This window comes from Poecilia mexicana, unplaced genomic scaffold (genome assembly GCF_051168715.1).
Source record: "Poecilia mexicana isolate PSO_F unplaced genomic scaffold, ASM5116871v1 scaffold_16, whole genome shotgun sequence".
Taxonomy (NCBI): Eukaryota; Metazoa; Chordata; class Actinopteri; order Cyprinodontiformes; family Poeciliidae; genus Poecilia; species Poecilia mexicana.
Genome location: NW_028263385.1, coordinates 1,009,809 through 1,036,667, shown reverse-complemented (window position 1 = coordinate 1,036,667; position 26,859 = coordinate 1,009,809). Strand labels below are relative to the sequence as shown.

The 26,859-nt window shown below is 38.0% G+C and overlaps 3 protein-coding genes across 3 annotated transcripts; 1 reads left to right on the top strand and 2 right to left on the bottom strand.

The window, feature by feature from the left end:
* Positions 1 to 183: 183 nt before the first annotated feature.
* LOC106904669 (uncharacterized) lies at positions 184 to 10,275 on the bottom strand. The gene is made up of 13 exons (XM_088013940.1): positions 8,258 to 10,275; positions 6,949 to 7,007; positions 6,736 to 6,793; positions 6,606 to 6,662; positions 6,388 to 6,531; positions 5,864 to 5,986; positions 5,230 to 5,303; positions 3,095 to 3,242; positions 2,892 to 3,044; positions 2,131 to 2,187; positions 1,593 to 1,763; positions 1,352 to 1,471; positions 184 to 684 (listed from the first exon to the last, which is right to left on the bottom strand). The coding sequence occupies exons 1-13, from the start codon at positions 8,540 to 8,542 to the stop codon at positions 625 to 627; spliced, it is 1,509 nt and encodes a 502-aa protein (XP_087870066.1). The 5' UTR covers positions 8,543 to 10,275; the 3' UTR covers positions 184 to 624.
* Positions 10,276 to 10,377: 102 nt separating this feature from the next.
* LOC106904673 (uncharacterized) lies at positions 10,378 to 17,591 on the bottom strand. The gene is made up of 7 exons (XM_014969096.2): positions 17,473 to 17,591; positions 16,552 to 16,746; positions 16,242 to 16,361; positions 15,605 to 15,661; positions 15,267 to 15,482; positions 14,210 to 14,332; positions 10,378 to 11,567 (listed from the first exon to the last, which is right to left on the bottom strand). The coding sequence occupies exons 2-7, from the start codon at positions 16,726 to 16,728 to the stop codon at positions 11,502 to 11,504; spliced, it is 759 nt and encodes a 252-aa protein (XP_014824582.2). The 5' UTR covers positions 16,729 to 16,746; positions 17,473 to 17,591; the 3' UTR covers positions 10,378 to 11,501.
* A 1,646-nt stretch (positions 17,592 to 19,237) lies between these two features.
* Positions 19,238 to 21,446, top strand: LOC106904670 (membrane-spanning 4-domains subfamily A member 12-like). The gene is made up of 6 exons (XM_014969092.2): positions 19,238 to 19,399; positions 19,480 to 19,563; positions 19,944 to 20,000; positions 20,075 to 20,236; positions 20,876 to 20,986; positions 21,115 to 21,446. Exons 1-6 carry the CDS (start codon positions 19,238 to 19,240, stop codon positions 21,181 to 21,183), a joined length of 645 nt encoding a protein of 214 aa, XP_014824578.2. The 3' UTR covers positions 21,184 to 21,446.
* The last annotated feature ends 5,413 nt before the right edge of the window (positions 21,447 to 26,859 follow it).

Here is a 26,859-nt window from a genome sequence, read left to right as displayed (position 1 = left end):
ACATGTGAAAGCAAACTGAACTCCAGGAGGACGAATACAGAGTGATGAAAAAATGTGAAAACTGTTTTCAGGACACATGAGGAGGTTTGTGCCATCAGATGAAATCAGTGTTGACCCAATTCACCAGCAGGGTCAGTGTTTCTTCAAGGGAGTACAGAACAAAAGAATGAAAGAAAATGGAGCAATATTTTACTGTTTAATGTATTAAATGAACCAAAGAGTCACTTTGGACTCCAGAGCTTCTCATTTCAGAGCCCTGATCCAGAAAAGACAAAAACAGAGATATTCTCTCAACACAGCTGAAGATAAAATTGCAGCACTTTAATTTTTAATCCATTGTTAAAGTTAAACTGTGAAGGTAAAAATATGGCTGCATTCTGCAGGACTTGATTTTAGCTGGACGTTCACCAACCAGATCGATCCACTTTCCTTCCAACATTTCTCCTTTTCCATCAGTTTTTGTCAAAAATACAATAAATGAATCGGTAACCTAAGTAATGAGTTACATTTGGTAATTTACTGTCTGACATTAATTGAAAGTTATTGTCTACTGTACTGTGTTACTATTTGTAGCACTGAGGTTTGGATTGCTTTGCAGCGCCGCCTGCTGAAGTATCGATGGTTTCAAGCCCCAGGACTGATGAGAAGGATTTCCTTCAAGTCTTCTTTAGAAAAGCTGTCAACCTGCTGACACAGAAATATTCCAAATTAAACTGGTAAAGTTAGAGATTTACATCTTACAACACAACTGATTAATAGATGCAACTTCTTTGAAGTCCATCTTTTAAAAATGGCCCAGAAGAACAAATCATTTACTTGGCAGCTAAAAATGCATCAGTCAACAAACAATCATTCTACAAAGAGAATGATGATTCACAAGTAGAAAATATTTCACACCAGAATATTCTAGACTCAAATGTGAAGCCAACTGCTCAGCAGTAAAATGGTTTTTACATCATTGAAAAGCAGAAGTGGAGCCTCCTGCACAACCAGCGAGAATACACCAAGTGGTTTCTGGATGGCAAGTCAGCGTCTAAACATTTGTCTTTTCCAGCAGCCATTGTACAGCAAATACAGTGGCGAAGCCAGGTGACCAAACCGCTGGAGCTCAGCTGGGGTTGCTAGGTAACGGTGTGGGCTTTCAGGTTGCTAGGTAATGGTGCACTGCCTGCTGATTTGTGGTGTTACATTTCGAAGGTTTTTGAAACTGCAAACATTTGAACTTATTGGAAAAAAATGGCAGGGTGTTTTTTTAAGTGCTCAGGCTGTTTTTAGAAGAAGTTGAGACTCAAATGGGAGCATACAAACGTGCAAAATGTGAATTTTGCATAATAGGTCCGCAATATTTTACCTCTTCCTCCTTCACCTCACCAGTCAGGAACCCGATGCCAAGAGCAGCAAAAGAAATACTGACAACCAACAGCAGAACAGCCAGGAGAATCAAGGCTTTGTCCAGAGACGTCAGTAAGTTCTGGTGGAGAAACGAGAAAAGACAAAGAAAACTGATCTTTTCCATAAGCACATGTAGCTGAACCGCTGCGCTCACAGAGCTGTGAGGAGAAACGCCTCCTGTAGCGCCTGGGCCTGCTCACCTGATCGAAGGCGGCCATGTTTCTGCAGCTGTCGTCGTAGCAATCGGGATCAGAACCAGAGCGGTCACAAACCCAGAGCAGAGAGGAGTTGTTCAGGTCGATGGCGTACAACACGATGCCAGTGATGGAGAAGATCGCACCAACAATGTTCAGGAACACAGTGAAGCCCACCTGGGAAAAAGATTTCAACCCAATTTGTATTCTCCAAATTGAAATTCAACAAACTGCAATCTGAAGTAAATAAGGTTGTGACTATAATTATAATAACAGTAATGGAGGAAGTTGGGTTGCGGTCTGAGAGAGATATTCAAATGATTGATTCTTTCTGCCCATTCTTTACTAATCATTTTAAGAATGGGCAGAACTCCAAGGTACATTATAGTTTTTTATTGAAAAAAAAAAAAAATTACAGTTAATTACCGGCAGCTATGTTTTACCGTACATAAGGTTGTAGCGTACAAGATATTACGGTATACTATTTTGGGAACTGTTTATTAAAAAAATACCATGAATACAACAGATATACAGTTTGACTCACCAAGCAGGAGGAAGGGAACCGACCCGCTAAAACGGTCATGATTCCTGTTACGACAAACTGACAAGAACAAAATTCAGAACTTCAGCAACAAGAAACAAACACAACGTGAAACCCAGAAAAACCTGATAAACCTGAACGATGGCGTCCAAAAGAAAGAGCAAATTTACGCCAAAATTTTTTAACATTTTGAGATTAATCTAAAAAATTTCCTAAAATTCCTAAAATTTCCGAGTTTGTAAATTTTTCAAGTTTCCAAAGCCAAACATGTCCAACCACTAAACTCTGCTTAACTCTGAATGACTTTTCTATACATTTTCTGACATTAATTTCAACATTTCTTAGTTTTGTCTAGCATTGTTCTTGTTTTTTTACTTTTGGAGCTCATAAAGTTTGTTTCTAGAAAATTCAGAGTTTAAACTTAAAAGTTTTTTTTTCTGGCTCATTTCTGAACTTTCAAGCTCAGAAATTTACTTTTGTTTTTTAAAGAAATTTCTGAGATTAATCTCAGGATGTACATGTTTTTTGGGGTAAATTTGCTCCTCCTGAGAAATGTCTGTGGTTTTTTTGGCAGTAATTTACTCCTCTTTTCTCCTGTCTACATTGACTCTACTATGCCATCATGAGCTGATTAAGGCCTGATTTTTGGAATATAAAGATGTTTTTAACACTGTTTTGGTAGAGAGTTAAGCTCAATTGATTTTAAATAAATAATGTGCTATGTACATCCCCTTGAAAGAAAGAAAAGTATAAAGTGTTTTTACCACAGCGCCCAACCAGTAAGCAGCTCCCAGGCTGGTGAAATCCCCCAGACGAGTGCTTGTTCTTCCCGGTCCGAGGCCGATATTAAGCACTCCCACCATGATCTGAACAGTCTGCAACAGAAATAAAACCATGATCCCTGTGTTACGGTGAGACTTTTCCCCCGGTTCCTCTCACCCCGGCAGCTGCAGCCCAGCAGGTCTGCACTCCCAGCTTCTTCAGGCAGCGGCAGCAGAGCGCCTTCAGGATCCGACACGGAGATGGAAACATGTTCCCACAGCAGCTTCTTCTTCTTCTGGATTAAAATCAGCAGAGATCTGGGCTCACAGCTGGAGTCTGAGGTGGAAACGATTCTGCAAAGGAATGTTTTAATCAAAAGAGAGTGAACTGAGTCACTGGTCTGCAGAAACAGGCCTATCAGATGCAAACATATGAATAAACAGTTGTGGCTTTTCTCAAGGGAGAAAAGTTAAGCTGATTTCTTAGCCTTTCTTTTACAGGAAGAAAACATTTAGATTTGTGAATGTTTTAGGGACAGAAATGCTAAAGTTCAATGATAAAAAGAAAAGAGTCAAGAGAATGTGGATTAACTGGGTTTTCTTTATTTTTGAAGGAAACTTTTTACTTTTACTTGCGTAATAAAGGAGGGCTGGCGTTTGGAAAATTCCTCATGATAATATCCGAGCACAGCTGCTCTAAATGCATTCACTGCAGCGATAAAACCGTTTTGTTTAAAGTAACAACATTTAAAACATTTAAGGTTTGGTGCCTTTATTTCTTCATAGGCTTAAACCATGTGTGCATTAAGGAGAAATTTGTATTTTACAATAGAAAAGCATCCAAAAGACAGAGATGGAGAAAAACATCCAGACTTTACAATATAAATCTAATACAACTGTTAAATCAGTAGAAATCACAGTTTTCTACTGTCTTTGATTCTCTGAAATTAAAACTTATTTCTCCAAGATACAGATTTTTTTGTGAACCTGGAAAACCAGGTTGTGGAAGAGATTGAGAATCTTAATCCAGCTGAGATGTTTAAGTAGCTCTGATATGTATTTCATGTTCTTATATGTCAAATAAACCCTAAGATTAAACAAATAACAACAGAAGACATTTAAAATATTAAGTTTCACAGCAGCTGAGCTCACAGGAATAATCGGTGCTAAAACTTATTCAGAGGGATAACAGATACTTCAGGGGCGTCAAACTCATTTTTATTTTGGGCCATGTCAAAAATCTGAATGACCTTAAAGGGCCGGTTGTGCCAGAATATATCGATAAAACCAATTAAACTGTTAAAATATCAATAAATATCTGTTCCTCCAGGGTTTTCTGATTGCTTCAGGGTTTTTTTTTGCAATAAAACTGATAGATTTTGTTGTGTCAATTTGGAAATGTAAGAAATTTGTATGATATTTGCACTAATGTAAGATGTTAAATGTGACTTTTTATTACTCGCTGTATCGATCATGGACTGTAACTTGACATCAAGTAAAACTCAGGCAGCAGTCACTTAAACTCAGTGTTTTTGACCAATTTTGAGATAAATTTGCAGTAGAATCAGAAAAAATGTGTAGATTTATAGATTTTGTGTGAATTTTGCAGATTTGTGAGAAACTGGAGGGACGTATTGATGTAGTTTGGAGTCCAGGGGGCCACATAAAGAGCTGCGGCGGGCCGGTTGTGGCCCCCGGGCCTCGAGTTCGACATGTGTGAGGTATTGTATGAATATATTTTGGAGTTGTTGCCTTGCAGCGTGTTTTCTCAGTCCATGTGTGGATTCTCTCTGGATTCCTTCCACATTTCTGTTAGGTTGACACCAAAAGCATCATTTCTGACACAAAGCAGCTAAACGTTACATACAGTTAAAAATATTACACACCGAAATTCTGTGTCTTTTTGTTCTGAAATTCACAACAAACATGAACTCAGCAGGTCCAGTTTGTATCACAACATTATAATCAAAATATTCTTGTACATTTCTGCCTTGCACATTAAATAACGTTTCAAAAGATCAGATATGACCTAGTCATTTTGAAAAGAAAACACAGATGAAGACTCTGAGCAGAGCTTCCTCTGGCTCGGTTCACCAGAAACAGAACTCCTGATGTGAAAGAGGAAGATCCAGCTCCAGGAAAAACAACCCAGAGATTTAAGCTCAGCAGTTTAGCACCTGACTTTCTGATCAGTCTCTCACTTTTACGTCAGCTGATCACAATTCAAGAGGAAACAGGGTTGGATAATCTCTGATTTAACACATCAGTAATATTTTTAGCTGAAATAACAACAATGGGAACAACTGGTGCAGAACATCATGCATTTCTGCTTTCTGATCACGTAGAAATGATGCAAATTTCATAGGGAACTTCTGTGATTTCTGGGTTGGTCGTCTGTTCTGGTTCACTGGAGCTCTGCAGGAAAAAATAATCAATCAATCAGGTTCATTTGTAAGCCACATTTCAGCAACAAGGTGGTTCAAAGTGCTTTATGTCATAGAAACATGAAAAATCAACAAATAAAACATTAAGTTTCTTTAAAATGTTGGTTAGAGTTTTATTATTATGGTACAAAAAATAAATAAATTCTAAACAGGAGAGATTTTAACTCAGCAGTTCAGCTGTTTTACAAATATGAGAAAAGATTTAAATAAACATTAAATGCTACAAAACAAAGACTTGATGTGAGAGTAAATTATGCAGATACTGATTGATGTAAATAGAAAAATGTCCAGTCATCTTAAAAAGTTGTAAAAAGTTTTTTAACATCTTAAAAAGTTGTGCACATCTCTGTAAGGTATTGTATTCTTTAAAAACGTTACTTTGTTTGGATAAAATTTGCTGATTTAAAGAAAGTTTTAAAACCTAAATTTTACATAAAACAGTCAAAGACATAAAGAAATAAAACAACTTGTACGCAGTCAGGATGTATCGGCGATTAAATAAATATATCCAGATATATTTTGATAATTTACCAGGTTTTCGTTTCTTTTGAAGCTTTTCAGGACTTTTATTGCCGAAACTAGAGCGCTGATGGCGACGCAGAGCTCCAGGGCCGACAGACCGACCAACACGCCGCTGACGCCTACGGAAAGGACCTGTGGACACATTTAACAACTTTGAGCTTTTATCCTTTTTTTTCATTTGTTAGTAACTTCACACATCATCAATACTCTGTGTTATTTTACTCACTGTATTCCAGAATTAATTTTTGTAGAATTTAAATTATTCTAAAGTAAAATAAGTATTTATATTGTGAGTAAAATAATAGAGAAATGTGACTCTTAACTAGATGAGAGCAATTTTTTTTCTCCTGAAATAATTATTTGGTTTAAATTGCAGCATTAAGTTAAAACTCACAATTCAAGATTAATGAACTTAAAATGTTTAGACAACTTGTCTCCTGCTGACTTAAATTGAATTTTTAAGGCAGCAGGTTGACTTTCATTTTCAAGTTAAAGCACCTTCAAGTGTTTTACAGTGTATTTCCAACTCTTACCGTGACTGAGCATTCATTATAGCCAAATGAACCATAAACACTTCCACAGACACCATAAGGACCAGTCATATTGATGCTGTAGAAGAAAATGGCTCCAGCGGCTCCAAAGATCCCAACAAAGTTCAGAAACACATTGAAAAGAATCTGAAAGGAAAGAATCAATCAGGACAAGAAGCCGATGAAACGTTTTCTCAGAGTTTTGAAAATGACCCCCTCACCAGATACAGACATGGCTTCTTCTCACACAGAATGCAAATGATGCCAAATATGACAAACTGTGAAAGAAAACAAAAGATAAATTATTGCTGTTCCCATTTGTTGCTATGGTGACGGTCTTTAATTGCTCACCAGAATTCCCGACCAATAAGGGAAGCTGGTGACGTCTATTAGCCTACAGCAGGATTCACTGTCAGAGACAGGGAGTAATTAGTTACATTTACTTCACTTTGTTGAAAAATGTGCTTCGGGGAGTAGCTCTAATGTACGTTTTACTTTTACTTGAGTGAAGACAAGTTGAAGTAGTAATACTCTTACTGTACAGCGTTTGGATGCTGTGCCCACCTGAAATGGAGGATGAGTCCCAGGCTAAAACTGAGCAGCCCAATCATGATGTGCAAAGTCTGTGAAAGAGAAAACACAGGAAAATGATAGACGATATTAAAGATTAAGATCTGCATCACATCATCTCGACATATAACCCCCCAACGTAATCTCGGTCGGCCCCAGAGCCCCTTTCTATTGGGATGTGCCTGGAAAACCTCTACAAGGAGGATCAGAGATCTGATACCAGAACAAACGCTGCAGACCCCTGGTCTTTACTCCACACTCCCATGGGATGAGCTATATCTCATGACAGTAGCTGAGTTATAAAATTGACAGACTGCTAAATAAATAAGTTTGTTTTTGGTCCACCTCTCCTCTCCACAGCAGATCAAAACAAACCACAGATGAGGACAAATCTGTCAAACACACTCTACTCCATCCCACCTTTACTCATGAAGAAGATGCCAACACACCTAAACTCTGAGGTCCAGACCGAACGGCTCCCTGGAAAGAACAGTCCAGGGAGCTGCGAACCTTGACCCAGCACTCAGACGAACTGAAGGCTCTCACATACTGGGACGAACTGCATGGTGTGGATGGTGCGTCTGCTCATTTCAGTTTTTTGCATTCAAGCGCTATTTCTTCCCACGTATTTACCCTGCAAGTCTCTGTTTTCTAATCTCTTCCAAAAGAAATCTTGAAAATTTGGCTCCATTTCGTCCAGATGATGCAGACTCTCAACGTTTATTAAAAAGATTGACCTTTGTAGGGACGTGTCTGGCAGATGGCCGTCCGCTTTGAGTCCACATTGAATCTGCCACAAGTATGTGTGGACCAACGTGGAGTGAAGGACGGTTGAGGATGTGGGAGCTTTTGGACTGTCACTCTGACTCTGCTAACCACCCAAATGCATTCTGCAGGTCATGACCTGGGGACACCAACAGAACAAAATCATCTGCAAGAAACAAAGACGAACCCAAGAGGAAGTCAGGCACTATCCCTCCATAGCTGCTCCTGGAGATCAAGTCCAACCCAAACAGGTGACGAGTGGCAGCCCTGACAACAAAGTCCAATCCACACAGGAATGAGTCTAACTTTGTGCAGGGAACACAGATCAGCTGTTGCTTTGGTTATTCAAAGACGGGATAGCTGCATCCTGCAGCACCTCAAACAGAAACACCTCAAAGACCACCATCCTAAGTCTTCATCAGTTCCAAAAACACACGGAGACAGAAAAAACAAACTGAAAAATCAATTTAGGTAAAATAAAAACAATTAATTCAGAAGTGATCAAAGCATTTTGGAAGAACAACAGTTTCTTGCTCACCCCAAGTACCAACAGGGAGGCTCTCCGGACCCGCTTCAGGTGTGGGGGCACCGAACAGCCCGCCAGGCTGTGGCAAAGGGCCTTCAGGATCTGACACAGAGGAGGCAAGTGACCGTTTGGGTCAGAGACCACCGTGAGGACAGTGGCTCCATCGGCTTTGCTCACAGTCACAGACATCTTTCCAGAGGCTGGGAGCTGAACAGACAGCAGAGATGGAAGAACAGGAAATATATTCAAACTGGTGGGTGGATGGGTGGGGTGAAAGTGGCACTGGTCACATGACATACATAATATTTACCTGATGTTTAATAAAGCAAAAGGGGAAAATTAGATTCTTAATAGAAACCATGTATGAAAAACAGTTATGAAATTCAAAATTGGTGACTAATTCATTCTGAAAGTCAACATCAAACTTGTTTAAAGTAATCTGCTTCCTTGTCAGAGTTTGCACCAAAGTCATAGTTAATGAATACAAAACTTAAGTTAGGGGAAGTTTTTCAAAATTTCCCAAGTCAGTCATTAATTTTCTGGTGCATTTGTTTTTACAATAAATGATCCAATTGTTTAAGCAGAAATTAGGAAACGTGCTGTGATCTTGAAAGTCCCCCATAGTGTTTGGGTTTCCTCTGGTGAGGAAATAAAGCTTTGTGTCTTTGTCTTTTTGCATTTTTAGTGTCAGAATGCACATTAAATCTCATTACATGTCGAAGTTTATGGTTGCACTTGTTGGATACTGAACCTCTAAGCTGGAGCCTTACATTCAAAAATGCAAGGTAAAGAATCAGGGCCTAAAATAGTTAAAGCTACAAGCTGCAACTATAGAAACTGTGTTTGTAGAGGAAATGTTCTTTTTGGATTTTGTAAAATCCAAAAATTGAACCTCTAGGTTTTAATGGCGTAGAGGTTATAAAAGAGAGCCGGTGTTCATACTTATTAGGAAATCCTTTTATTGGCTTTGATCTTTAATATTTGCTTCCAGCCATGAAGAACTGAACCACATGGTTTATGTTTTGTGCATCTAGTCACTGTTTCCTGTCAAAGGGACAAAAATTCAGATTTTCTTATTCGTAATTCCGCAGAAGGAAACTTTGAATTATAGGTTCCCCAAAAGTGACATTTTCTCAGGTTAGCGTCCAGATCCAGAAAAGCTCAGCTTCACCGACACCAAACTGATGAACTGTCACATCATTGTTTCATTTTATTGGTTCTATTCTGACTTTTATATTTTACTTTAGCTTAGTTTTCATCATCTTTTCACCTTTTTTCCAGTAGTTTAGTTGAGTGTTGCTGGCTTAGTGAGTATTTAACTGTAAGGCTGAATTTATTTGGTTTGTAAATTCTCCCTTATTGGAGAGAGGTTGTTGTGTTTATTCCAGACATGCGTAACGTTTTGATGGTAAAGAGCGTCAGTTCTGGACTTTTAAAACCTAAACCTTACACTGAAAAACACAAAATTTCATCAACAATTTTGATCTAGTTTCTTTGCTCATTTTAAACAAGACAAAAGAAACTTACAAGTAACTTTTAAGGAAGTTATAAGAATTTATTTTAAGTCAATAATTCCTTCATATTGATGAAAAAGTACTATTTCTATTGATAAAGTCACTTATAACAAGAAATTTTCCCATAAGTGAAATAATTTGTCAATATAACCAGTACTATTTCATCAGTATTAAGAAATTATTGACTTAAAACAAGCTCCTATATCTTGTTGAGAGATTGCTTATGAGTTAGTTTTCTTTTAATTCAAGATATTTGAACAAGAAACTACCAAAAATACTTGGTTAGATTTGATGTTTTTGCAGTGCATCAGGCAGATATTTTTCTAAACAATAATCTCATAATTTGGCTAATATTTCCTGAAAATCGGGTGGTGCCCTGACTTTGTAAATTGATCTAAATTATTAATTTTATCAGGCTTTTATTAATATTTAATAATTCATTTTGTGTCTTTGTTGCATCAGAAACAGAACCAATGGATTAAAGATTACATTTCTGAGGGAATCTCATCGCACTGGTATTTTCTATATAGCTAATGGGAAATGAGAAGATGATCAAACTCATTGTTTGAAAAAAATCTGAAAATAAAACAGCAAGAAAGAATTCAGAAGAGACAAATATTCACGTTTCAGATCTTTTACTCACAGGAAGGAGAAACGCAGAGAGAACACAAGTAACGAGTCAGAAAACATCCAGGAAGTGTCCACGTTTACTTTTTATGTTTCAGCCTGATTTAAAATAGTATTTATCTCTTCAAATACTTCATTACAACAATTTGGAAACATGGTTTTGAAATGTTTACAAATTTATTAAAAACAGAAATTCATTTAACATGTATTATGATAGGTAGAAGCAAACTAACTGTAAAGTAATCATTGTAAAAAGTATAAAAAGGTCAAATCTATATCTGTCTATTAATCCAATACATAAAGATTCAAAGTAACAAATGATGTTTGAGTTTGCAAAATGACCAGATGTAAGGAATGTATAACAAGACTTTAAATTGTTTTGAGAGGGAAAGTAAGAAACCATCTGAATCCACCAGGATCTCCGGATGTTTTAAATAAAACTTCTGGAATAAAACTCACCAAAAGAAGCTCAGATTGGTTTGATAAATTAGGGAAAAGGAAGTAATACCAAACCAACCTGTAGAGCTGCAGGTAACTGAAAACTGCAACAATCACAACCCGTTCTGACGCCTCCCACACGTCCATAAAGAGGGTTTAAAATCATTTCCAGAAATGTTAAAGAAAAATGGTTAGCTTTCATTTTTGACTTCATTTCCTTGAATTAACCCAAGACTCATTTCCCTGACAGATACGACTGTCAAATATTTACTTACCGCTTTTTAAACAACAAGTAAGGAGACAAAAAAATCTCCTCATAATGGAACTTAAGACTTGATGTAAAATATGAAAACATGCAGCAAATTATCGTTTTCATGCATTCATTTTACATGAGTTAGTGGTGGAAACCTGGAATTAAAACAAACAAAAAAATCACATGATTGAATATTTGCTGATTTCAGAATACAAAAAAACAACAAAATAAACATCTTAATGATCAAGAAAATCAAAGTAAAATGATTTGATATTTAATACAAAAGTGCAGGAGACAATAGAAAAAGCATAATTTGTATTTAAAAAACCTGAAAAGCTGCTTATAAGTGAATGATTAGTGTAGATATTAACCCTGTCAGGGGGATGAAAGAGCAGAGTTAATCTTTACAGGAAGTGAAAAATGTTCAGACTGCAGGATTGGTGGTGACTTCCTCCAGCAGCGGCTTGTAATACTCCGGCTCATCAGAGGTCTGCAGGAGGAAAGAAACACGTTGAGTAAAAACATGAAGTGAAACATAAAACACAAGATGATTCACTGGTTTTGAGAAATCACTGCTTAGAGAAGAAAATGTCTGTAATTCAGCCTTTTTGGGAACCTTCTCATTTGTGAAGAAAATCTGCTTTATTTCTGCAAAAGTTAGAGATTTTAAACAGACAAAGTTAATCTGATTCCTTTGGAGCATAAAGTCAATAAGACCTGGATTAAAAGTGTGAACAGAAAACAATGAGGTTATGCTCAACAATCATAGTTTGGTGTATTTTATTCAAAAGAAAACAAAATGTATGTTTTATTTTCTGTATTCAGCAGAGACCAACAAAAGCTGCAACATTAGGACAATATTGTTTCCATCGATATGTTTTAATATATCCCAATAATGAACCGGCAGGACATTTGGTCTGATTTGTCAGTAAATGATAAGCAACAGACGAATTAAATGCATCGGAACCTCAGTGAGAATAAATGTGAACATATTTTCTAAACCCTGGAGTTGTTTTGTAGAAACAATCCAATGTGCCACTTGTTCTACGGAGGCCTGGTGGCGTCTGGGCTGGTTGAACGCTGCAGGCTGGATTTGGACTTTACCCGACATTTCTCTGTGCAAATATTTGGATTTGCAGCTTAAACAACCTGCTGCCTTTTTTCATCGTCACTGTAGCTGAATATGAAAGGTTCTCAACAATCCAAAGAGTGTGAATAAAAGGCAACAGGATTCCTTTTCTTGCTTCTTGAAAATGTCTCACAACTCATCCAAAAGTCTCTGCCCTGCCCTCTGTTCAGTTCAACTTGTTGCCACATCAGCCGTTTTGGTCATGTTTCAACACGAGTTGCTATAAAACCACCTGAAACGAGCCCAGCCTGTAGAACGGGTCCTTTCTATTGTTTTATGGGAGACTGGATATATAAAATTCCCAGAGGGGTAAATAACGTCTGTTAGTAAAGTAAACCTGAGGCCATCGCCTCTGTTCAGACCTGGGTCTTTTTTTCCTTGTTTTATTTTTATTCACAAATTAGGGAATAAAAAACAAGCAAACGAGCAAACGTAAGTATTCATCTACAAAATGACCAAGTAGATAAGAAAACAACAATGGAAAAGGAAAAAAATAAAAACGGTGCAGGATCATTAAAATGGACAAAACACAGAACATAACAGAGATGTGTCACAACAATGAAATTGCTCAATGTGGGTTACAATACTTATTTTTCTTTTATTCCTGGCAATTATTTTCTGATTTTTATTCTTATTTTTAATTTTCTCTCATATTTAATTAATCTCAGGTAACACAGACATTTTGGGTAGAAGAGACGGAGAGAAAAAAACCACAACAATTCCTTGATAAATAAAATGTCAGACCACCGAGGCGATGTTTGGATCACCACAGATTTATCTGAATGGATCAGTGACTCGGGCGAAACAGATTTTTCTGAGTCCGTTTCTTCCGATCCATTGTTCAGAACCTTTTGGTTGAGTCCAGCAGCTTCAGAACCTAAACCAACCTACGAACTGGAAGTCTTTCTGCTTCCTCTTTGCAGGCCCAACCGAAAAGGCCTGCAGTACAGGCCCTGTACTAAAGATTTTGCTGGTGTGCATACACTCACCGGCCACTTTATTAGGTACACCTTGCTAGTACCGGGTTGGACTCCCTTTTGCCTTCAGAACTGCCTTCATCCTTCATGGCATAGATTCAGCAGGTACTGGAAGCATTCCTCAGAGTCTGGTCCATATTGACATGATAGTATCACCCAGTTGTTGGGTTTTTGTCAGCTGCACATCCATGATGTGAATCTCCGGTTCCACCACAAGCCAAAAGTTTTCTATTGGATTGAGATCTGGTGACTGTGGAGGCCATTGGAGTTCAGTGAACTCATTGTTCAAGAAACCAGTCTGAGATGATTTGTGCTTTATGACATGGTGTGTTATCTGCTGGAAGTAGCCATCAGAAGATGGTCCACTGTGGTCATAAAGGGATGGACGTGGTCAGCAACAATACTCAGGTAGGCTGTGGCATTGACACCATGCTCAGCTGGTACCAATGGGCCCAAGTGTGCCAGGAAATTATCCTCCCACCATTACACCACCACCACCACCCAAACATTACAGACGACCTGTATCAACCAGGCAGGACGGATCCATGCTTCATTTTATCGATGCTAAATTCTGACCCCACCATCCGAATGTCGCAGCAGAAATCCAGACTCATCAGACCTCATCTTCTATTGTCCATTTTGGTGAGCCTGTGCGAATTGTAGCCTCAGTTTCCTGTTTTTATCTGACAGCAGTGGCACCAGGTGCGGTCTTCTGCTGCTGTGTCTCCTAAATCTCCTTTCTTCCCCTTTCTGATGCTCGGTTTGAACTGCAGCAGATCGTCTGGGCAATGTCTACATGCCTAAGTGCATCGAGTTGCTGCCATGTGATTGGCTGATTCGACATTTGCATTAATGAGCAGTTGAACAGGTGTACTTAATAAAGTGGCCGGAAAGTATCCACCATTACAGAATCATCTTCTGAATTGACTGATAATTTAGAGTTTTTCAAAAGTAAAACTAAATTAAAGATTTAAGCCAGAAGCGTATGAACTGGTTGAGCCCGACTCTTTGGACCCAAAGGCTCACCTTGTTTGGTTTGTTGCTGGTGCGATTCAGAGCTTTGATCCCCAACACGGCGCAGCTGATGGCGACGCAGAGCTCCACCACCGACAGGACGATCAGGACCCCAGTGATGCCCCTCAGAAGCATCTGCAGAACACAAACAACTCCATAAAACATTTTTCTAATGGATGTAGAACATCCTCCGTAAATCATTTACTTTATTTATAAAATGATGCCGATTATCTTACATCTGTGTTGCTGTTAAACAAACAAAACAAAAACAACTCAAAGAGCTGATTTGAAGCAAGACTTTGAAATCATTTTTCAATATGTGGCCACACAAACAATTAATAGTTGGTTTTAATGTGATGTTCTCATGTGATGTCACAGTTCTGGGAACTTCGTAGCCAGCAGCCATCTTGGAAGGTATCCGTCACGAGAGTTGCTATGACAACAATAAACATGCCACAAGCTTGGAACTTTTTTGAGTACTCCACTGTCTTTTTGTTGGTCTAGAAGTCATGATTCATCTACGCTTTGCGCTGCACTTCCCTACCAAGATGGCGGTTCAGTGGCTCAGATCACTTCTGGTTCAGACTTGTGGGAACTTGGTATTTACATCTGCAGATGTCACTAAATCACACATAGCAACTATCTTTTTCTTCACAGAGTCTACATTTACACCAGACCACTGCCTAGAAATTATCTGGTGATGATTGGGGAAACGTTCCATGTTTAGACGGCGCCACCAAGACACCACGAGTCAGCTGTAGTTGTCATGCCAGGCCAAAAGGTGGCGCTGAACACGCCTGCGGTTTTGACCCTTAGCTTCCTCTTCATCGTAAACAGTTACCCGTCTTCAAAGTGCTGGATCACAACAGAAATGTTACGATTAAACTGAAGAGCAGCTCCACGTCAACAAGGCCATAAATAACCCGACAGTCATAAACCTGAAAACGTTCAGCTTAAAAACAAACATCCACAAATCTTCAAAGATGGAATCATCTCTAAAGCTCATCATAATGACAACAAATATAGAGTAATCATATATTTGACTACTGGTGGGATATTTCTGTCTTACCTCCATCATTGCTTTGCCTTCCAAGCACTTCTCCTTAAAGTAAGCAGCATCAGGTGATGGACTTGGCGTGGTGCGTCTGTAAGGGTAGTAGCTGTAGTAGGGCTCGTCATCACAGGAAACCCACACATACATATTTCCCTCCAATATACTGTAGAACACGATGGCAGCAATGGCAAGAGCACCACCAACTATGTTGACAAACACACTGAGGATGATCTGAAATACAAGAAGAATAACTACATGTACAAACATGACCAATAATTTGATTAATATTGAAAAAGATCTAAGAATAAATGCTGATGTTCCTGAGGGAACACCAGAAAGCTAGAATCACTCACCAGACATGGACTTGGATACTTCTCAGATAAAATGCACATGATGCCAAACATAATGAACTGCAAAAAAAGGGAAACAAATGTAAATATTCTGTTTTTAAAACTCAAAACAGTAGTTTCATAAAAGCCAATAAATGGCTCCATGTAACCATGGGTTGCTCTGTTTACCTCCCCTTTACACACACAGCCAGTGGAGGCCACTGCTTACTGTAAATTGGTTCTGTTAACAATAAAGCACTACACCAGCATGGTGTTTACCAGAAGCTAAAATGCTAACTTCAATTCAATTTATATCTGGCTTTGAAATACTACAACAGTCAATCGCCAATTTAAATTTGAGATTATAATTTATATGTTATTTAATGTGTCGGAAAAAGTTGGAGCTTCTTAAAGAGACAGAGGCCCATTTCAAAGTGACAAATTGCAAAGTCAAATTTATTTTGAGTTATGTTTGCATTAATGAGTATTTGAACAGGTGTACTTAATAAAGTGGCATACAGCATTATTACAACAGCTGATGGTAACATAGTTACTTGATTATGCTATAAAATGGAACTATCTGACTGTAAAATATATAATACTGCCCCTTTAAGGCCCCGATAATTAATGCTGACAATCTGTAACCCAGCAGTTTGCTCACCAGAGATCCCGTCCAGTAGGGTAAATAAGCGAAGGAGTAAAATAAGTAAGAAGAAACGTATGACAGGTGGACGAGGACGCCAAGGCCAATGTTAAGCAGCCCGATCATCATGTGGATGGCCTGCAAAGGGAACCGAGAAGCAGACACCTGAGGTCAAACTTGACATTCATGCTTCAACATTATCTTTCACAATCAAATGAAAGAGCTTCAATAAAGATGCAACAAACAGTAAACTCATAGAAAACACGTCTAATTAGAGTAACAGCAGTTTAAGTTTTCATTAAAATGAAGAGAGAAGTCTGCAGCTCACCCCGAGGACGGACAGAGACGTCTTCAGGACCGTCCTCAGCTGCTGGGACACGGAGCAGCACACCGGGCTGTAGCAAAGGCTCTTCAGGATCTGGCACAGCGGAGGCCAGCGGCTGTCAGGGTCAGAGGTCAGAGTGAACATGGTGACCCCGTCGGTCCTGCTCATGGTCACAGACATCCTTCCTGGTCCTGAAAACTGACACAGACATTTCAAATGTGTGTTATTACTTATTTTAACAAGTTAAATGAAATAAAATGCATCAAAGGTATTTGTAGCTGTTGGACTTTCACACTGGTGTGATTCTGCTGTTAATTCTGATTTTATTTGTAGTTTTTCAGGGCAGAAGAACGCAAAGTAGGCCAACAATGAGCTGAAAAAGAAAAAAACAAAACCTGGTTCTAAAAATATTTCATTAATATAATTCAAAGTCAATACTCTGGGTTTGAGCTGCTGGTTTTTCAATTAAATCCAAAATTAAATCCTGACTCTGATTCTGTGAAAATCAAGTTCAGGCCTGGACTTTGACTGGGCCATCCTAAACACAAACACTGGAACAATCAGGCTATGTGGATTAAATTGCAGTTGAATTAAAAGGAAGTCGGAGAAAACAGCTTCTGTCTGAAAAATAAAATGAATAAATAAATTACTCAAAATAGCGGTTGCCTGTTTTATGTTCTTTTAAATTTACATCAGTTTTGAAGTAAATAAATTTAAGTCTCCTAATTAAAATGCCTTCTTTCAGTAAAACAGTTGACGATCAGTTCCAGTTTTAACTCTGTCCTCAAATCCCCCAGTCTTCGTTTTACTTCGTCTGACAACAGAAACTACCGTCAGACCCGGTTCACTTCAGCAGAACGTTTTGTTTCTGCGTCTTCTTTTCATTTCCGCTGTAACTTTAGGGATTTCAGTAAAACAACTTACCTGTTAGATCCCGAAGCAAACTCTGAAAAACAAAACCTCAAATTCAGTTACATGCGTCACTGAGCGATCTGTCCCGGAAGCGCACAAAAAAAAAAAAAAAAGGAACGGGAAGAAAGAAAGTAATTAAAAAACGTCATATCATTTGCGCATGTGCTGATCTTTTTGTTTGTTTTATTTTATATTTTACTGTAATTATAAAAATAGTTTATGATTTGAGGAGAGTCACAGATAATAACGGTTCCATTAATAATGAATAATGCATAATAATGAAGTTTCTCCAAAACTTCATTATTATGAATTTATTTACACAAATTAACAGAAACCAGGGGGAGCATTAATTAAGTGTATCAAATGTTTCTATAGCTTTGTTGTTTACAAAGTACTGTTCAGACTCAAAGTCAGAAAAGAGGAAATAAAATGACTAAACTCAGATTAGTGTATGTGGTATTTCTTTAGGAGTAATGTTATAATATACATTTATGTTTTTTGTATTTATTTTTAGCTTTTGGTGTCATAAACTAGTTGTTCATTGTTCCAACATGAACGGAAGTCAGTTAATCTTCCGTTGGACATAACACTTCTTCCCACAAGGTGGCGGTAGTGGGACAGTATCAGGACAGGAGTATCACAGTTTCAGAATGGAGGAAATCCTTAAAAATGTTTTAAAATATCTGATATAAACATATGAAAGCAAATAATCTGGAATATGTTTCATACAGGAACATATTGGTAGTTTTAAGGCCCGTGAAAGAAAACATTATTAGTCATAATTTGGAGTTATGACCCAGAACTCACTCAGTTTTTTTCTGCATTATTGAATAAAAGCAGCTGCATATTTGGATTTGATACGATATCAGTGTTTACCTTCCTGACTTTAAGACATTCCTGCATCAACTCATTGTCCTGTGTAAATATCAAACTCCTCCACATTCAGAGGAAAGTTAGCAAATTAGAGCATCAAACTTTGATCCAGTAACAGCAGATCTGCTGCAGGCTTTCAGCTTCAGTCAGTTTAATATCATAAATAATTCAGTTCTCTACTAACATCAACCCAGATGACTGAAGAAAGTACTGAAAATTCAAATTTCATTTATTGTTCCACACTTATGAACAGACAGAATACAGGGGATTCTGTCTATGTGTGGAAGTATGCTTTTAATTTGAAGGATTAACAGGAAGTGAATGTTTTGTTTCTGTTGCCTGAGCCAGAAAACTGTTGGAGTCAGACTGAAGCTTCTCAGCAGGTGAGTTCACAGCATTAAAATGGCTTTTATGAAAATAATTTTATTTTTTATTATAAAGTGAAATATTAAAGTTCAACTTCTTAAAATCCATTTTCAGATGTAGTCACCAAATAAGTGTTTTTGTGTCTGTGGTATGTAATAGGATGTTAAATTTACACGTTGTTTTGTTTTTCTTTTGTTCGAACGTCTGAAATGATCAATTCAATTCAAAAATTCAAATCCAAAAATACTTAATTGATCCTGAAGAGAAACTACATTTTCTTTAGCGTGACTGAAGGCTCTTCTGTAGCAGCCTGTATTGCAGTGGCTTTGAAGATGCCTCTGACTGAAGACAGTTGGTTGTTGATGAGCCACTCTGATGCTCTTCACTCATAATTTCTTAGATTTTATGTAAAATCCTTCTTTGAACCATCATCTCCAGTATTAATATACGATGCTTCGGTTTGCATCCCTGCATCGTTTCTCTGGGGAATGAATATCATTTTGAATATCTACGTTTCCTTTGCCCAAAGGTTGTAAAGATGTCCGTCTCAGTGGATGCAGACACCGGAGTGACTGTTGTTACCATAGCAACGGACAATTGGAGCATGTTAGCACAATGGCGTCAGTTCATCAGGGCTCTTTCCTGCGGTCCATCATGGCGGTCAGCAACCAAAGGGAGCAGCGTGGTCGGAGCTCTCGGGGTGAGAGGAACTTAAAGCCTTTAAAGAATGAGTTTCTGAAGAGCAACACCGTAAAGAAAAACGTTTTAAACGTTTCGCAGACTGTGCAGATCATGGTCGGCGTGTTCAACGTTGGACTCGGACCAGAACGTGTAGAAACGTTTCCTTACTGGCTGGGAGTTCCTGTAAGTAAAAACACATCCCTTTAAACTTCATCCTCTTCTTTTATTTGTGTGGGATCTTTTTATATGTGAAGATTCCTTCAAATCAGTCAGAATTTGAATATGGGAAACATGAGCAAAGTTTTCATTTTTATGGTTAACATGGTTTTCCTCCTCATACTGAAGTACTTTAACAGAGACATTTCCACTTCTTCTGCACTAATTAGAAGCATAACAGTGAATGTGCGCCAGGTATATTCTGACCAAATGTGTTTTAGAATCACACTGAAAATAAGAAATGAACAAAAATCTTGTAAAGAATTTCCTGACATGGCCGTAATTTTGCTTTACTCTTTATATATGAAAAACTGAAATAATTGATCTTATTACTGTTTTTCTTTCAGTTCATGGCAGCCGGAGTTTTGTCTCTTCTTGCAGACAGATTTCCTCTCCGCTGCCTGGTGAGTAAAGAACAGTACTGTTTTCCAACTGTAGAGGTCGCTGTTGTGAATAATAATCATATTTCTGCTTTCAGACGGGCTTTTCCGTCTTTCTCAACATAGCCGGATCCATCCTCTCCATTGTGGCCATTGTGCTGTATGCAGTACATTTGGCCAGCTTCACTGTCATTGGGATGTGTGGGGTCCTGGATGAAACAAACTCCAAAAACTGCATATTCTTGGCTAATTTAGCTCAGGTATTCAACACATCGATCTTTTTCTACCTTTAAATGCGCTGATTTGACTGGAGCAGCTGATGATGTTAGTGTTTCATCATCTCTGAACAAATTAATCAATGTTTGATTGTCATTACACAAAAGACACCATGAAAATAGAACTATAGATCACTGAGAGGAAAGGACAAAGTCAGACAAGAATAACCGTAATAACCACAATTAGGTAAGTTTTCTTTCACTGGTCAATAACTGCGATTCAACAGGATGTTAACTGCTGGCACCAACCACGAAGAAGAAGATGACAGGAAGTAGTTGGAGGATCATTGTGTTTCTTGTTCAATGAAACACTGAAATTATGAAACTGTGTTTTGTTTTTATGTTTTTGTGTTTTTTCCCCCCAACATTAGCGGGATATTGATTACGTTTTGTGAACATTAATGGAAACGCAACTTCTGACAGTAAATTTTCTGTTGAAGCACCACAGCAAGCGAGCAAATGTTGGGAGAGTCCTTTGGGCGCAGCTGAACTTTATTTCAGGTGTAACTGCTGCAGATTGGAGCTCAAGAAGACCGAATACTGAAACCGGAACTACATATTTTTGGTTGTTTTCTGTCAGAAGGCATTTCTTTTCATTCTGTTTTTCTTTGTCTGGTGTTTCAGAAACTGCTGAGAGGCGTGGACATCACCATGATTGTCATGTCGGCCCTCCAGCTCTGTGTCTGCATCAGCCTCGCAGTCCTGGGCAACAAGGCTTTCTACTACAGGAGGAAAGTATGAACAAAACTCACAAGTCCATTACAAAAGGAACTGCTGCTTAAAGTTGTTTAACTGTTAAATAAAGTCACTCTGATGGAAAATTTGTTCTGATTATTAAAATCTACTCTGTTGTGTTTCTGCAGGATGTCAAAGATGTTGTGATCCAGCAGCCATTGGTTAAAGATGGTCACATGACCAGTCCTGGAGCCTAAATCTAACTAATCTGGTAAAACCAGGGAGAAACCAAAAGGGGGACAAAGGGTGCCCTGTCCCTCTCAAACACCATCGAGCTTCAGAGAACTGCTGCTTTATTAAACTTTATTTGGATTGCAATTATTATGAAAATGCAAAAATATTAATGAAAATAGTTCAAAGTGTCTCTAATCCTGAGAGACATTCTGTCTTTCACAAAGATATTACAAAAATAGCTTTATGTTATGTATTTAAAAATAATTAGACCCTAAAATCTCCAAAATATAGATGCAACAAAAAACAGAAATATTTTTGGTCTTTAATTTTTGGGTTAAAATTGATGATTAAAGTCAAATGATTAAAGTCATCAAAATGTAATTTTTAAGTGTATTTTTTAAAATTAAAATGTTTTTAAAAAGGATTGGTTTCAGAAAAAGTTAATTGAAAACTTTGTATGTCTTGATATCCATAAATGCAGGTAGAAATCTGGTCTTTCCTTTAATTTTTCTTTTCTTTTCTAGATTTGTTAAATTGTGAATAACTGATTAAAAATATAAAAATGTTTCCTTGTGCCTACATTCCTCCTTCTGTACGGTGTGCTTATAAAAAATATTTTCAATTTTAATTCTTCAGATTATAGATTTATTCTCGACTCCTTTATGAAGATGCTGTTACACCAATAACCACTAGATGGCGGTAAATGTTCTATTTCCTGCATCTCCTCCCTCGTGTGTTTTTCTCATGATGCTCATGATCTTCAAAACAAGAGTTTTTTAATAACTTATTTATCCAGACTAAACACTCAACTTAATATATTTAGTGAATATTATCACTGAAACAAAAAGGCAGAGAAAGATTCAGTCACAGTAACTAATTACTCTGCTTTCTGTTTGATTTAAAACAATTTACAAAAACGTCCAGGTAAACATATTTTAAAATTATTTTGTTTCTGTATTTTTATAATAAATTCAAACTTGGACTTGCTGTAAGTTTGAATTTTATTATGTTATTTTTAACATAATAAACTGTAAATAATCGGGACGACCTGCTGGTAAAATGTCGTTCTGACTCAAATTTCAGCAGGTACATCTGAACGTTGCTGTTTATTCACATTAAATCTTTGTCTCATTTACATTTACAAGTCGCTGCTCACAGCGCAGCCACAGGTATGTCTGTGTTTTACGTTCATTTAATCCCCATTAACGAGGTTTAAGAACGCTGCATGACCTGTATGAGCACTGAGAAGCTTTATTGCTTAGGAATATTTTAGGCTGATGTGTTTTCAGTCTGTGATCAGGTGAATGGCTCATAATCGGGATTGTTGGGCTTCCTTGAAGCAGCTGAATGTGACTGATATGAGCTGGAGGAAGCTAATTAGATTCTTGGAGAAAAGTTGTTTTAACATTCTTACAATTTTGCTATGTTTCTCATTTTGACCATCAAATTTTAACTTACTTTGGTTAGAAGAAGAAATCATAGTTAGAAATATTTGTCACTATTTCTTACGTTACTCACCACTTAAAATGAGCATTTGGTTATAATTTGGTTGTAATTTAGACAGTTTAATCATATTTTATGTTTCTAGAATAAAAGATGTGACCTTTGACCCACCAGAAACCTGGAATCATTTAACGGCTGGACTGCAGCATCTCTACATTTTAAGATGTGAATGAGTTGATAAAATTTAAAATCACCTGATCTGTTTAAAATACATCATAAACATGTAAGTAACTTAATGCTTTTAGCTACATTAAATGATTCCTTTCTTTAGTAGAGCTGTTTAAACCCATAAAAATATTCATACCTCTTGAACTTTTTCACATCTAGTTATTTTACAACCGCAGACTTCAAGTTTCTGTGATTTTAAGTATTGTATAAATGTGAAGTGGAAGGAAAGCGATGCACAGTTTTCAGTTATTGTCATGAATGAAAATCTGAAAAGTGTGGCGTGCATATATTCTGCCCCTTTCATTTGATACCCCCAAAATAGAGGCTCATAGAGTTGGATGCTTTGGCCTATATGTGGGTACAAACTAACACTGTGTGTTTCACTAAACATATCGATTTGGTGTACATGGTAGTGGCAGTGTCATGCTGGGGGAGTGTTTTTCCTCAGCAGGGACGGGGAAGCTGGTCAGAGTTGATGGGAGATAAATGGAGCTCAGTCCAGGTTAATCAGCAACAGAATAAACAGCTAGAGATATTATGGGATGGTTTAGATCAAAGCAGATTCATGGGTTAGAATGGTCTAGTCAAAGTCCAGCCAGAACTAAAAATCTGTAGCAAAACTGAGGCTGAGCTGCTTAAACCTTTAGTGAAAATAAACTTTGTTTGCTTTTATCTTTTATCTTTCATGTTGTGTAAAATAGTTGAAGGGAAAATCCTTTTTGAAGCCACTGCAATTATGGCTGTTGTGTGTTTTCAGGTTAGACCAGGATCAGTCGATGTTGTTCTGAAGGCGACATCAACAATGAGGCTCAACAGAAGAGATTTTCCTTCGACACAGTCGGCTTGTTGAGTCTTGCCCAGACTTTGGTATGTTATGAGAAACGGCTGGGATAACAAACACGACGAACGGCTTCGTGTGAAAACATGAAGGCTGAGTTTGAGGAACTGTTTTCTGACATCTTCAGTCGTATCTTACAGGTTCTGTGGTAATATGAGGTTGTATCATGGTATGGGATTGGATCAGTGCTCTTGGAAAAGCTAATTTACTCTTCTGTGACGGCAACATCTAAGTGAAAAAGTCCAGCAGAGGTTTTAGAGCAACATCTGCTTCCTTCAGTCAATCACTCCAGTTTATCTGTACATTTCAGACAGAAGGCAGTTTCACATCAGCTTTTCATCATAAAACCACAAAAATAAAAAGTCATAAAAACTTCATACAGTCACCAATAGACACACCACTATGGAACATTACAGTGGAAGGACTGTAGAACTGGGTGATGTTCTCGATCCTCCTGGTTTTAGTCAGAACCCCAGCAGCAGCGTTCTGGATCAGCTGCAGCTGGAGGATTGATTTTTTAGCAGACATGTGAAAACGCTGCTGCAGTAATCAACGTGACTGGATGAGTTTCTTTAGATCTTCCTGGGACATCAGTCCTCTAATCCTGGAAATGTTCTTCAGACAGAAGGCCGACTTTGTAACTGTCTTTATGTGGCTCTGAAGGTTCGGGTCAGAGTTCATCACCCAGACTTTGGGCTTGTTCGTTGGTTTTCAGCTGTAATAACAGATGCTGTGTGTTGACTCTTGATTGTTCCTCTTTAGGTCTCAAGACATGTTTGGAGGTGAAATTATCCAAATAATCTTCCTGAGTTGGTGTCCCTTTGGGTTGGATTCATGTCTTCACATCTGCCACTTTTGGTCTGCTTTAACTAGACCACAGTTTGTCTCCCCCATTCGTCCGGACCTTTTGTGCATGTATGAATACACGTAAGCAATTCTGTGTGATGAAACAACCGGACCGAGATCCTATTTTTGACAATCCACTTCCAAACAAACTGGTGTGGTTGATTACAGACCGACCTCAGTCCAAACTACAGGAAACAGGAGCCTTTTTGGACTTCATGAGCCACCATTGTTGGGTATGAGCTGTGGACAAACATGGATGGCTGTGCATCCTCAATGTTTGGGCATTTGCACCAACTGGCAGAAAAGACATGAAGGAATGTGATTGTGTTCAGCGATTATATTAACGATACAGTGAAAAAACAGCGCCATGTTTGTTTTTCATTTTGGGTTTGTTCTTCGTCCCACCCCCGTCGTTTCTGTCCATTTGGAGCATTGATTGTCACTCATGTTGCTTTGTTTACTACAGAGTGCTAAAGTACTGAAGGTATAGTTCAAGTGAAATTCACAATGTGAACGCAAAACACACCAAATGAAAAAAATAAAATTCATTTTTGGGCCGGACCAAACAAGCGGACCAAAGGACTTTGGTGGTGTGGGAAATGCTTCACTCAGCAGATTTAAAGTCAATCCCTACCCAGTCGCCAATGTTTGACTGTTGACTGTCTGAATGTAAATGTCCCGAAGTTACTGAATAAAACTTTGGCTCTGGGGTTTTCTTTGAGGATTTGTTCACTCTGGGCCAAAGTAACAGACCAACTGAGGTTTCTAATGACAGAAACTCCTCAAGCTTGTTTCAGATCCTTCAGGATGACGAGATAATCCCCCAGAGACTCCCCGCCCCTCTCACACACCGTCTGACGTTCAATCACCTGATTTAATAAGGGTCTAATTTTTAAAAATCTGAATTAGTTGGTTCTGTTCAGAATGGCCAATGAGTGGAGGGTAACTCTGAGGTGATGGTCGGAGGTTTAGTGTCTTCCTGCAAGGCGAGCGAATCTTTCCGCTGCCGCGTGATGTTTGTCTGCGTTCCTGAGGTCACCTGATGGGCCGGTCTCAATGCAGGGCTGTTTGGCCAAATAATGTTCATGGAAAAGTAATTCTGTCCTGATTAAAACCATCACTTCGCCCATTCAGCTGCCGCGGGTCAGGAGCCTGGGCGTGGCCAGGAGCGGCCTTTAGCAGCACATTCATGCAGAGTGAGGATCAGGCCGTCGTTCTCGGCAGCATTTGTTTATCAACTGCGATGTTTTGATAGACTCTTAATTCATTTAAAACCAAATACAATACATTTATTAACAAATCTGTGAAAATTGATTAAAATTAAGAGAAATTCTTGACTTTTGTTTCTTTTAGGCAATCAAGTTCAATTTTGCTGACAGTAATAAGATTACAGATGACAACCAAACAATTGAATCTCTTTCTCTGGTTCGCAAAAGTGGAAGAACAAATGACTGGCGGTAAGCTAGCTCCCTCTAGTGGAATGTAGAAAAAATGTCCCAATCTTTATGAGTTTTAGCTACAATATGTAACTTAAACTTAAGGCTTTTTTTATTTTTTATTTTTTTACATATTTGTTATGTAAATATGTCACTATGTTGTGATAGTTTAGTATAAAACAGATAATCTGCGGACTTCTCTGCCTTCTCCCAGGTCTAACTGCAGAAGTACATCACCAGGAGGAGTGTCTTAGGGCTGTCAGTCATGCTTGTGTGCGTGACACTCACGCCCTCCTCGCTTAGAATGTCTGCTACATTATACAGCAGAGCTATCACGAATGTTACCGCTAGTTAGCATCGTCACCAGTGACCAATAGAAGCTCAGGAAGGAAGTGGAAGTGGTCGATCTTTTCACACATTATCTGTCTCATAGCAAACTGTCACAACATGGTAACGTTGAACAAATATGATAAAATTACAGATTTTTCTTTAAATAAAAGTCACATTGTGTAGCAGATTCAGCCGACTTTAACATCTAGGATAAGGGATGGCATGTTTATGGTTTATTATTCATAAATCATGAACAAGACAACAAAAATTAATGCAGAGTTTCCGTTATCAAGTTCAAATTTCACAATAAAAAGTCTTTATGTTCAAATGCTCTGACTGTCTTATTTGTGTTCTTTAGTTGGCAGATGCCATATAGTGGTTATGTATTTATGCTTGTTTCTTAGTTTATTCTTGTTCCATTTCTTATATTAATTTTCTTAGATTATCTGTCAATCTGTGTTTATTATTAATCTCCTCTCAGTCTGCCTGTTTGCCTGTTTGCAATAAACCACCTGCATCCCGTTAAAAACACTCCTCAGTGTTTCTGTCATTCTCTGCCTGATTTCTCAGCCTGCTGT